Genomic DNA, 12,195 nt, shown 5'->3' on the forward strand with positions numbered 1-12,195 from the left:
GGTATGCTCTCGGCTCACTGCAACCTCCGCCTCCTCGGTTCAAGTGATTGTCCACCTCAGCCTCCTAAGCAGCTGGGACTACAGGCATGCGCCACCACGCCCAGCTAATTTTTTTTGCTTGTTTTTTGCCACAGAGTCTCGCTCTGTTGCCCAGGCTGGAGTGCAGTGGCGTGATCTCGGCTCACTGCAACCTCTGCCTCCCAGGTTCAAGCGATTCTCCTGCCTTAGCCTCCTGAATAGCTGGGATTATAGGCATGTGCCACCACGCCTGGCTAATTTTTTTTGTATTTTCAGTAGAGACAGGGTTTCTCCATGTTGGTCAGGCTGGTCTCGAACTCCTGACCTCAGGTTGTCCGCCCACCTTGGCCTCCCAAAGTGCTGGGATTACAGGTGTGAGTCACCATGCCAGGCCAATTTTTGTATTTTTAGTACAGACATGGTTTCACCATGTTGGCCAGGATGGTCTCGATCTCTTGACCTTGTGATCTTCCCGCCTTGGCCTCCCAAAATGCTGGGATTACAGGCGTGAGTCACCACACCAGGCCAAGCATTCTTCTTTCTAGCTCTCTGTTTCAATATACCCTGCCGTCTCTATGTCTCTAAGTAATAATAACAACAATAATAATAGTATTTATTGAGCACCTAATATGTACCAAAAACAGATGGAATGGGGACTAGGTGCATTGCATACATTATCATCAAGTCTCTCAACATCCTTACAAAGTAAGTACAGGCCCAGCGGCTTATGCCTGTAATCCTAGCACTTTGGGAGGCTGAGGCAGGCAAATCAGTTGAGCCCGGGAGTTTGAGACCAGCCTGGCCAACATGGTGAAACCCTGTCTCTACTAAAAAGTACCAAAAAAAATCAGCCAGACATGGTGGTGCACACTTACAGTCCCAGCTACTTGGGAGGCTGAGGTGGAAGGGTCACCTGAGACAGAAATCAAGGCTGCAGTGAGCCATCATTGTGCCACTGCACTCAGCCTGGGTGACAGAGTAACAATCCTATCCCAAAAACAAAACAGGCCAGGCACCGTGGCTCATGCCTATAATCCCAGCACTTTGGGAGGCCGAGGCAGGTGGATCACCTGAGGTCAGGAGTTCGAGACCAGCCTGACCAACATAGAGAAACCCTGTCTCTACTGAAAATACAAAAATTAGCCTGGCGTGGTGGTGGGCGCCTGTAGTCCTTGCTACTCAGGAGGCTGAGGCAGGAGAATTGCTTGAACTCGGGAGGCGGAAGTTACAGTAAGCCGAGATTGCACCACTGCACTCCAGCCTGGGTGACAGAGTGAGACTCTGTCTCAAAACAAACAGACAAACAAACAAAACACCCAAAACAAAGTAGGTCTTATCATTCCTTTTTTTTTTTTTTTTGAGACAGATTTTTGCTCTTATTGCTGAGGCTGGAATGCAACAGCACAATCTCGGCTCACCACAACCTCCACCTCCTAGGTTCAAGCAATGCTCCTGCCTCAGCCTCCCGAGTAGTTGGGATTACAGGTATGTGCCACCACACCCAGCTAATTTTGTATTTTTAGTAGAGAAAGGGTTTCACCATGTTGGTCAGGCTGGTCTCGAACTTCCGACCTCAGGTGATCTGCCCGTCTTGGCCTCTCAAAGAGCTGGGATTATAGGTGTGAGCCACCTCACCCAGCTTCTCATTCCCATTTTATACATGAGTCTGAGGCTCAAAAAAGCTGGCTGGGCAGGCCGGGTGTGGTGGCTCATGCCTGTAATCCTAGCAGTTTGGGAGGCCAAGGCAAGCGGATTGCCTGAGTTCAGGAGTTTGAGACCAGCCTGGGCAACATGGTGAAACCCTGTCTCTACTAAAATACAAAAAATTAGCTGGACATTGTGGTGTGCACCTGTAGTCCCAGCTACTCGGGAGGCTGAGGCAGGAGAATCGCTTGAACCTGGGAGGCAGAGGTTGCGGTGAGCCGAGATCGCGCCATTGCACTCCAGCCTGGGCAACAAGAGGGAGACTCTGTCTCAAAAAAAAAAAAAAAAAAAATAGCTAGCTGGGCTGGGCTCAGGAGCTCATATCTGTAATCCCAACACTTAGGGAAACTAAAGCAGGCGCATCACTTGAGGCCAGGAGTTCAAGACCAGCCTGGGCAACACAGTGAGACTCCATCTTTTTTATATATATATATATATATATATATATATATATATATATATATATATATTTTTTTTTTTTTTTTTTTTTTTTTTTTGAGACGGAGTCTCACTCTGTCACCCAAGCTGGAGTGCAGTGGCCGGATCTCAGCTCACTGCAAGCTCCACCTCCCGGGTTCATGCCATTCTCCTGCCTCAGCCTCCCGAGTAGCTGGGACTACAGGCGTCCACCACCTCGCCCGGCTAGTTTTTTGTATTTTTTTAGTAGAGACGGGGTTTCACCATGTTAGCCAGGATGGTCTTGATCTCCTGACCTTGTGATCCGCCCGTCTCGGCCTCCCAAAGTGCTGGGATTACAGGCTTGAGCCACCGCGCCCGGCCCGAGACTCCATCTTTAAAAAAAAATTTTTTTTTTTTTGAGACGGAGTGTCATTCTTTTTTTTTTTTTTTTTTTTTTTTTGAGACAAAGTCTCACTCTATTGCCCAGGCTGGAGTGCAATGGTGCGATCTCGGCTCACTGCAACCTCCACCTCCCGGGTTCAAGCTATTCTCTTGCCTCAGCCTCCTGAGTAGCTGGGATTACAGATGCGTACCACCATGCCCAGCTAATTTTTGTATTTTTAGTAGAGACGGGGTTTCACCATGTTAGCCAGGATGGTCTTGATCTCCTGACCTTGTGATCCGCCCGTCTCGGCCTCCCAAAGTGCTGGGATTACAGGCTTGAGCCACCGCGCCCGGCCCGAGACTCCATCTTTAAAAAAAAATTTTTTTTTTTTTGAGACGGAGTGTCATTCTTTTTTTTTTTTTTTTTTTTTTTTTTTGAGACAAAGTCTCACTCTATTGCCCAGGCTGGAGTGCAATGGTGCGATCTCGGCTCACTGCAACCTCCACCTCCCGGGTTCAAGCTATTCTCTTGCCTCAGCCTCCTGAGTAGCTGGGATTACAGATGCGTACCACCATGCCCAGCTAATTTTTGTATTTTTAGTAGAGACAGGGTTTCACCATGTTGGCCAAGCTGGTCTTGAACTCCTGACCTCATGATCCATCTGCCTAGGGCTCCCATTTGTTGGGATTACAGGTGTGAGCCACCGCACCTGGCCTATTTTGTTCTTTCTTTGAGACAGAGTTGCCCAGGCTGGAGTGCAATGGCGTGATCTCAGCTCACTGCAACCTCCACCTCCCAGGTTCAAGCGATTCTCCTGCCTCAGCCTCCCTAGTAGCTGAGATTACAGGTGTGTGCCACCAGGCCTGGCTAATTTTTGTATTTTTAGTAGAGATGGGGTTCCACCATATTGGCCAGGCTGGTCTCAAACTCCTGACCTCATGATTTGCCCCCCTCAGCCTCCCAAAGTGTTGGGATTACAGGCGTGAGCCACCGCACTGGGCCCAAATTTTTTTTTTTAACTTAGAGCATGGTAGTGCATACCTGTAGTCCAGCTACTAGATGCTAAAGCAGGAGGATCGCCTGACCCAGGAGTTTGAGGCTGCAGTGAGCTCTGATCACAGCTGCACTCCAGCCTTGGCAACAGAGCCAGACCCTGTGTCCCAACAACAAAAAAAGTTAAGTTCCCAAGGTTATGTGGCTTATGAAAGTGGCATAGCTAGGCTAGGTGCATTGGCTCATGCCTGTAATCCCAGCACTTTGGGAGGCTGAGGCGGGCGGATCACCTGAGTTCAGGAGTTCGAGACTATCCCTGCCAACATGGCAAAACCCTATCTCTAGTAAAAATACAAAAATTAGCTGGGCATGGTGGCAGGCACTTGTAATCCCAGCTATTCAGGAGGCTGAGGCAGAAGAATTGCTTGAACCCAGGAAGTGGACATTACAGTGAGCCAGGATGGTGCCACTGCATTCCAGCCTGGGCAACAGAGCAAGACTCCATCTCAGAAAAAAAAGAAAAGAAAGAAAAAGAAAAAAAGAAAGTGGCAGAGCTAGCAAATTTGACAGACTTCAAAGCTGTAACATCCTAAAGAAATTATGGTCTCAGAGTTTTGAATAACAGATGTCTCTCTATTAAAATATTATATATTCCCATTCCAGCTCCCAGTAGAATGTCTAAGAAATCTTTGATGACCAGTGCAATCTGTGGAGGTTTTACACCTGGAGGAAGGGACAGCACACGCTGATGGTTTGCAGTAGTGGGAAGACCATTTGATCCAGAGGCAGGAAGACAAGTAAAATGACTTCTTAGAGCCCCTTCCTGCTTTCCCAGCTCCCCTCCCCCATCTCAAGCATCTGATCCCAGACCTATTTCAGAATCTCCTCTCTGCTCAGCGGAAGCAGTGATATGACATGATGTGATCTCATTTGAGAGCTAAATAAAGCCATTGTGTGAGACCCAGCCCTGGCCTCTCCCATGCACCATTTCCTGAGCTCAAGAGGCTAAGGGAAAATGGGAGGGGGCTAGGAGAGTTAATCTAATGGAAAGAGAAGCAACACGATGATGGGAGCCCCAGTTTGAATTTCAGACAGTGGAGGAGGGAATATTGCTAGGAGGAAGTTGAGGAAGCCTTGCTAAACCTCATCTCTTTGAGGGACAGAATAAAAAGTATTGGCATCATAGCATAGGCAGGGTTAGTGGGGATGAGGATGTGAGGGAGAAACTGCCAGACAGATTCCATTTTCACAGAGGGCAGAGACTGTGAATGAAATGACAGAGATGCTGGAAAAAGGGTAAATCTTTGAGAAGAGGTTTGGTCTGAGCTGGAGGAAGAAGGGTGAGTTACAAAAGGATCTTAAGATCTGAGGTACCTGTCAATGGGGCCAGGGTAAGTTTCACAAAGATCTTGAGATCTGAGGTACCCGTCAATGGGGCTAGGGTGACAGGACACCATCTCCAGCAGGAACATCCACAGGGACTGAAGAAAAGCAAAGGTCTCCAGTTCACTGCACTTCCTTCACTGCACTTCCTTCATCTTGCCAAATTCAACCACGCAGGCTGGGCGCAGTGGCTCGCACCTGTAATTCCAGCACTTTGGGAGGCCAAGGCAGGAGGATCGCCTGGGCCCAGGAGTTTGAGACCATCCTGGGCAACTTAGTGAGACCCCATCTCTATAAAAAATTTAAGACCGGGTGTAGTGGCTCACACTTGCAATCCCAGCACTTTGGGAGGCCGAGGCAGGTGCATCACCTGAAGTCAGGAGTTCAAGACCAGCCTGGCCAACATGGTGAAACCCTGTCTCTACTAAAAATACAAAAATTAGCTGGGTGTGGTGGTGCATGCCTGTAGTCCCAGCTACTTTGGAGGCTGAGGCAGGAGAATCTCTTGAACCCAGGAGGCGGAGGTTGCAGTGAGCTGAGATGGCGCCATTGCATTCCAGCCTGGCAACAAAAGTGAAACTCCATCTAAAACAAAGCAAAACAAAACTTTAAAAATTAGTTGGATGTGGTGGCATGCACCTGTAGGCCTGGCTACTCAGGAGGCTAATGTGGGAGGACTGCTTGAGCCTGGGAGGTGGAGGCTGCAGTGAGGCTTGAGGGTGACAGAGGGAGAGAGATCCTCTCTCCGAAAAAAAAAAAAAAAAAAAAAGAATTCAATCCTGTGGGCATAACTGAGACAAGGCTAGCAGGTAGACGTTGAGTACAGGGGGTATAGTTCAAACCAACTTTTTGCTTCTGGGAGGTCCCTGAATTCCAGAGCTCATAATATCCACCCAGTGTCCCTGCCTCCCCCTCACTGCCTCTCAGTTTCTGTCCTATTTCCAGCCCCTGTTCCCCTTTTCCTAGTATATCTCCAGATCCTACTCTTCTCTCCACCCAGCTTTTCACAATATTTTTGTCAACCTCCCTCTGCCTCCACATCTCAGCTTTGGAGGCCACTGGTTGGGAGGGACCCTGCCATGGCCCTCAGCCTCTGACCTGCTTCCTATAGATCTGCTCATCCTGTTTGCACCCAACATACCTGATGGCACAGGGCCCCTCTGTAGGCAAGGAGGGAGAGGATCTCTCCTGGTGGCTGGCTAATGGGTTCCCTGTCCATTGCTCCTAGACACAATGAGCACAGATGGGCACAGGGCCGTGGCCACTCTCCTAGGCTTCTCCTTTTCTCTCCTTAGACACCTACCCAATGGGGGAACAGCATTGTCGTCTGCAGAGGCCTGAGCACCTGCCTCCCTCCCTTTCCTGTGGTAAGCAGGCACACAGCCACCCCAGGCACAGCACTTTCTTTTTTCTTTTTTTTTTTTCTGAGATAGAGTCTCGCTCTGTCGCCCAGGCTGGAGTGCAGTGGCGCAATCTCGGCTCACTGCAAGCTCTGCCTCCCAGGCCCATGCCATTCTCCTGCCTCAGCCTCCCGAGTAGCTGGGACCACAGGTGCCTGCCACCGCTCCCGGCTAATTTTTGTTTTTATATTTTTAGTAGAGACAGGGTTTCACCATGTTAGCCAGGATGGTCTCGATCTCCTGACCTTGTGATCCGCCTGCCTCGGCCTGCCAAAGTGCTGGGATTACAGGCGTGAGCCACTGTGCCCAACCAGCACTTTCTTTTTTTCTTTTTTTTTTTGAGATGGATTCTTGCTCTGTTGCCCAGGCTGGAGTGCAATGGCGCGATCTCAGCTCACTGCAACCTCTGCCTCCTGAGTTCAAGAGATTCTTCTGCCTCAGCCTCCCAAGTAGCTGCGACTACAGGCATGTGCCACCACGCCTGGCTAATTTTTGTATTTTTAGTAGAGACAGGGTTTCACCATATTGGTCAGGCTGGTCTCGAACTCCTGACCTCATGATCTGCCTGCCTTGGCCTCCCAAAGTGCTGGGATTACAGGCGTGAGCCACCACGCCCAGCCCGTGGCACAGCACTTTCTTCTCAGCAGCTCTGGGTGGGGTGAGGGCAGAGTGGACAGATTACAGTGAGGGAGGAAAGTAGATTGAAGGTACAGTAACTGATAACCTGGACTTCCCTGGAGTGGTTAAGACAACCTGGAGAAGGTCTGACAGCTCCACAGAAAGCCTTGAAAGAGGGAAGGTTCTGGGTCCTGGCTTCCTGATCCTTCTGGGCACTCCTGACATCTTAGTAGCTGGAAGTGGTGCCAGGAGAAAGGGGGCCTGGGAGACTCATTAGAGCAGAAGGTCTAGAGAGACATGGCCTAGGAGTGAAGTGTACAGAGGTATGTGGTAAATGCTGTTTCCCTTCCTGCCCTTCCTGCCCCTGGTACTCTGGGACTTGGCACTTCTTTCTGGAGTGGGGCTTATCATTTTCAACTTTAAGAGCACCTGAGAGTTCTTAAGTCTGAGACACACTGTGGCAAGCCCTGATGCCAACCAGGAGTGTTGGGCAGTGAGAACAATGCCCTTTGGGATAGAGTAGAGGAAATATGTGCTCTGTGACTGATGCTTGGAGCCCTTCTCTCTGCACCATGGGGAGAGGTCAGACTGGCTTTCACTCTCCATATGACCAGACTCTTAGAAGAAGGAATCATGCCGGGTACGGTGGCTCATACCTGTAATCCCAGTACTTTGGGAGGCAGAGGCGGGCGGATTACCTGAGGTCGGAAGCTTGATACCAGCCTGATCAACATGGAGAAACCCCATCTCTACTTAAAAACATACAAAATTAGCCAGGCCTGGTGGCGCATGCCTGTAATCCCAGCTACTCGGGAGGCTAAGGCAGGAGAATCGCTTGAACCCGGGAGGCAGAGGTTGCAGGGAGCCAAGATTACCCCATTGCACTCTGTCCTGGGCAACAAGAGTGAAACTCCATCAGGAGGAGGAGGAGGAGGAGGAGGAGGAGGAGGAGGAGGAGAGGGAGACGGACAGGGAGAGGGAAAAGGAGAAGAAGGAGAAATCACAACACTTTATCACTCATGAACCTTTTCCCCCTGCTACTTTTTCTACTTTGTTTTTTTTTTGTTGTTGTTGTTGTTTTGAGATGGAGTCTTGCTGTTGTCATGCAGGCTGGAGTGCAATGGCATGATCTTGGCTCACTGCAACCTCCGCCTCCCAGGTTCAAGTGATTTTCCTGCCTCAGCCTCCCAAGTAGTTGGGATTATAGGTGCTGGCTACCATGCCCAGCTAATTTTTGTATTTTTAGTAGAGACGGGATTTCACCATGTTGGCCAGGCTGGTCTTGAACTCCTGACCTCATGATCCACCCACCTCAGCCTCACAAAGTGTTGGGATTACAGGAGTGAACCACCGCACCCGGCCTCCCCCTGCTACTTTACCTGCCTAAAATCCTCTCCCTCTACCCTGGCCAAATCCTAACCACTTTACCCTTCCAGGCACATCTCAAAGACCATCTACTTCCTTCTGTTTCCTCCTCCCCTTTAAAAACAAAAACAGGCTGGTTGCAGTGGCTCACGCCTGTAATCCCAGCACTTTGGGAGGCCAAGGCGGGCGGATCACGAGGTCAGGAGATTGAGACCATCCTGGCTAACATGATGAAACCCCCTTTCTACTAAAAATACAAAAAATTAGCTGGGCATGGTGGCGGGCGCCTGTAGTCCTAGCTACTCGGGAGGCTGAGGCAGGAGAATGGCGTGAACCCAGGAGACGGAGCTTGCAGTGAGCCAAGATCGCGCCACTGCACTACGGCCTGGGAGACAGAGCGACACTCTGTCTCAAAAAAAAAAAAAAAAAAAAAAAAAGGCCTGGCACAGTAGCTCACGCCTGTAATCCCAGCACTTTGGGAGGCTGAGGTGGACGGATCACCTGAGGCTGGGAGTTCAAGATCAGCCTGGCTAACATGGTGAAACCCTGTTTCTTTTTTTTTTTTTTTTTTTTTTTTGAGACGGAGTCTCGCTCTGTCGCCCAGGCTGGAGTGCAGTGGCCGGATCTCAGCTCACTGCAAGCTCCGCCTCCCGGGTTCGGGCCATTCTCCTGTCTCAGCCTCCTGAGTAGCTGGGACTACAGACGCCCGCCACCTCGCCCGGCTAGTTTTTTGTATTTTTTAGTAGAGACGGGGTTTCACCGTGTTAGCCAGGATGGTCTCGATCTCCTGACCTAGTGATCCGCCCGTCTCGGCCTCCCAAAGTGCTGGGATTACAGGCTTGAGCCACCGCGCCCGGCCTGTGAAACCCTGTTTCTACTAAAAATACAAATTATCCAGGCATGGTGGGGCGTGCCTGTAATACCAGCTACTCAGGAGGCTGAGGCAATAGAATTGCTCGAACCCAGGAGGCAGAGGTTGCAGTGAGCCGAGATCACACCATTGTACTCCAGCTTGGGCAACAAGAGCGAAACTCTATCTCAAAAAACAACACAAAACAAAAGCAAGCAAGGTCTTATTGTGTCACCCAGGCTGGAGTGCAGTGGCATGATCATAGCTCACTGCAGCCTTGAACTCCTGGGCTCAAGTGATCCTCCCACCTCAGCCTCCCAAGTACCTAGAACTATAAGCACATGCCACCACGCCCAGCTAGCATTTTGTTTTCTTGTGGAGATAGGGTCTCGTTATGTTGCCCGGGCTGGTCTAGAACAGCTGGGCTCAAGTGATCCACCCGCCGCAGACTCCCAAAGTGCTGGGTGAGCCACCTCACCTGGCCTTTTTTGAGTCTCCCACCTGGTCATGTGCCCTCACTCGTTTAACAGCCCAAAGCCTTTTGTTGAAACTTCTCTTGTGGCATTTGGCATATGTGAGCCAGTTATGGAGTCATCTGTGATTTGTGCTTTTGCTTGTGCACACACATGCACACTCACCCACTCACTAGACTGATTCCTTGAGGACAGGAACAATATCTATTTCTCTTTGCTTGGTTTTCTGCTATATAAATCCTCAGTGAATGGAATAAGAATGAGACAATGAGGTTCTCTTTATGTGCTAGAAAGGACACTGAAGGCCGGGTGCGGTGGCTCAAGCCTGTAATCCCAGCACTTTGGGAGGCCGAGACGGGCGGATCACGAGGTCAGGAGATCGAGACCATCCTGGTTAATACGGTGAAACCCCGTCTCTACTAAAAAGTACAAAAAACTAGCCAGGCGAGGTGGCAGGCGCCTGTAGTCCCAGCTACTTGGGAGGCTGAGGCAGGAGAATGGCGTGAACCCGGGAGGCGGAGCTTGCAGTGAGCTGAGATCTGGCCACTGCACTCCAGCCTGGGCGACAGAGCGAGACTCCGTCTCAAAAAAAAAAAAAAAAAAAAAAAGAAAGGACACTGAACTGGGATCCAGAAAACCTAAGTTCTAGCCTTGACTCTGCAGCTAATTCACAATGTGACCCTGAGCCACACATTCTCCAGTTCTGTGTCTTAGTAAAGTGAGGGGTGGCTAGGCACTCCGAAGCCCAGCTGACTGTGACACACTTCTATTTCCAAGGTTCCAGAGTTCTAGAACCCTGCTCACCCTTTTCTTTCTTGCTGATGCAGACTGGTCTGCGTGTGTCTCCCATGAACAGAGCCGTCCCAGATGTGTTCCTCGCAGGTGGAGACCAGGTGCCCCGAGGCCACACTCGCCGCTGTCTTTCTGCAGTTGAATCCAGAGAGCAACTGGAGGAAGAAGAGGCGGGGGAAATAAAGGAGGGGAATGGCTCGCATGCTGTACCCCTCCGAAGGTCGGGGGCTTTCCGGGCCCGTGGCCGCAACTATGACGTCTTCAAAAGACATAGTTGGGGGCCTGGCAGGGAGCTCGAGGACCCACTGACTAGGTAAGCCCCCAGGGAACCTCCTGTACCTCCTTCCCTCCAGGCCTAGACCTTGGAGAAAATGGGAAAGTGAGAAAGAACTAGGTAACTCTCTAGTTATCTCCCTCAAGAGACAACCATCCGAAGAACGACAGGAGTCGAGGAGACCTGGGCCCCCAGTCCTTTCCCTGGAGAACCGGAGCTCAATCCCACTGGTGGGCCTTTGGGGAGGATGGATGCTGCCTTCCAAAATATGCCTCTCGCCAGTGGCTCTTATCTCCTTCTCTCAGGGCAGAGTGAGGGTAGTCGTGGGTGGGAGGTGTGGAGTCAGGGTGAGTATCAGGACACTGGATCTTCTTGCTTCCGCCTCCTACGGTGGGTTTCATAGAACCACATAATGGTGTCATAGAACCACAGAAAGAACTCAGAGAGCATATGGCACGATCTCCTCATTTTACAGATAAGGAAACTGAGGCCCAAAGAACTTTCAGAGATTTTTTTTTTTTTTTTTTTTTTTTTTTGAGACGGAGTCTTGCTCTGCCGCCCAGGCTGGAGTGCAGTGGCTGGATCTCAGCTCACTGCAAGCTCCGCCTCCCGGGTTCATGCCATTCTCCTGCCTCAGCCTCCCGAGTAGCTGGGACTACAGGCGCCCGCCACCTCGCCTGGCTAGTTTTTTGTATTTTTTAGTAGAGACGGGGTTTCACCGTGTCAGCCAGGATGGTCTCGATCTCCTGACCTCGTGATCCACCCGTCTCGGCCTCCCAAAGTGCTGGGATTACAGGCTTGAGCCACCGCGCCCGGCCCAGAGATTTTTTTTTTTGAGACGGAGTCTGGCTCTATTGGCAGGCTGGAGTGCAGTGGTGCGATCTCGGCTCACTGCAACCTCCGCCTCCCGGATTCAAGCAGTTTTCCTGCCTCAGCCTCCTGAGTAGCTGGGGCTAAAGGTGCGTGCCACCATGCCCAGCTAATTTTTGTATTTTTATTAGAGACGGAGTTTCACCATGTTGGCCAGGATGGTCTCAATCACTTGACCTTGTGATCCGCCCACGAAGTGGTGGCCTCCCAAAGTGGTGTGATTACAGGGGTGAGCCACACGCCTAGCCGTGAACTTTCAGAGATTTCTTGAGAGAGGTGGTCACAGGGTGGGACATTGGGCCTGCCCCATTGCCAGGTCCTTGCCGGGCTTTTGGTTGCAGGCTGAGGACAACCCAGGATGCCTTAGATTAACTCATGGTCCTGCATTGCCACGTGAGATCAGTTGTTCTTGCTCAGACTTCTGCATATACTTGGTGGACTGGAGCAGAAAAATCATCTCTTCCCCCTCCCGTGGAAAACCCCTGACCACTTCCCCAAAGTCAGAGGAAGTCAGAAAGAGAAGGTCCGGGGGTCAGCATGAAGAGTTCAGTGTGAGTGAACATTGTAGGGGCTGATGGCCATGGAAGGGCACTGTCTTTCTGCTTTGAAAATGGTCCCCTTGAACAAGTTCTTTTAGCTCTGGTGAGTGGACCAACCTTCCCTAGCTCCTG

General features: G+C 50.7%; 1 protein-coding gene across 4 annotated transcripts in view; it reads left to right on the top strand.

Moving 5' to 3' along the window:
• The window catches only part of LOC105498267 (Rho/Rac guanine nucleotide exchange factor 2), a 70,234-nt gene that overhangs the window by 4,736 nt on the left and 53,303 nt on the right, over positions 1-12,195 (top strand). For all 4 annotated transcript variants that reach the window (XM_071083775.1, XM_071083771.1, XM_071083765.1 and 1 more), the window contains one exon: positions 10,416-10,693. In XM_071083775.1, the coding sequence (XP_070939876.1) occupies positions 10,437-10,693 (257 nt within the window). In that variant the 5' untranslated portion in view covers positions 10,416-10,436. Of the gene's footprint in view, positions 1-10,415; positions 10,694-12,195 lie in introns of those variants that run through there.

The sequence above is a fragment of the Macaca nemestrina genome, chromosome 1 (assembly GCF_043159975.1).
Source record: "Macaca nemestrina isolate mMacNem1 chromosome 1, mMacNem.hap1, whole genome shotgun sequence".
Taxonomy (NCBI): Eukaryota; Metazoa; Chordata; class Mammalia; order Primates; family Cercopithecidae; genus Macaca; species Macaca nemestrina.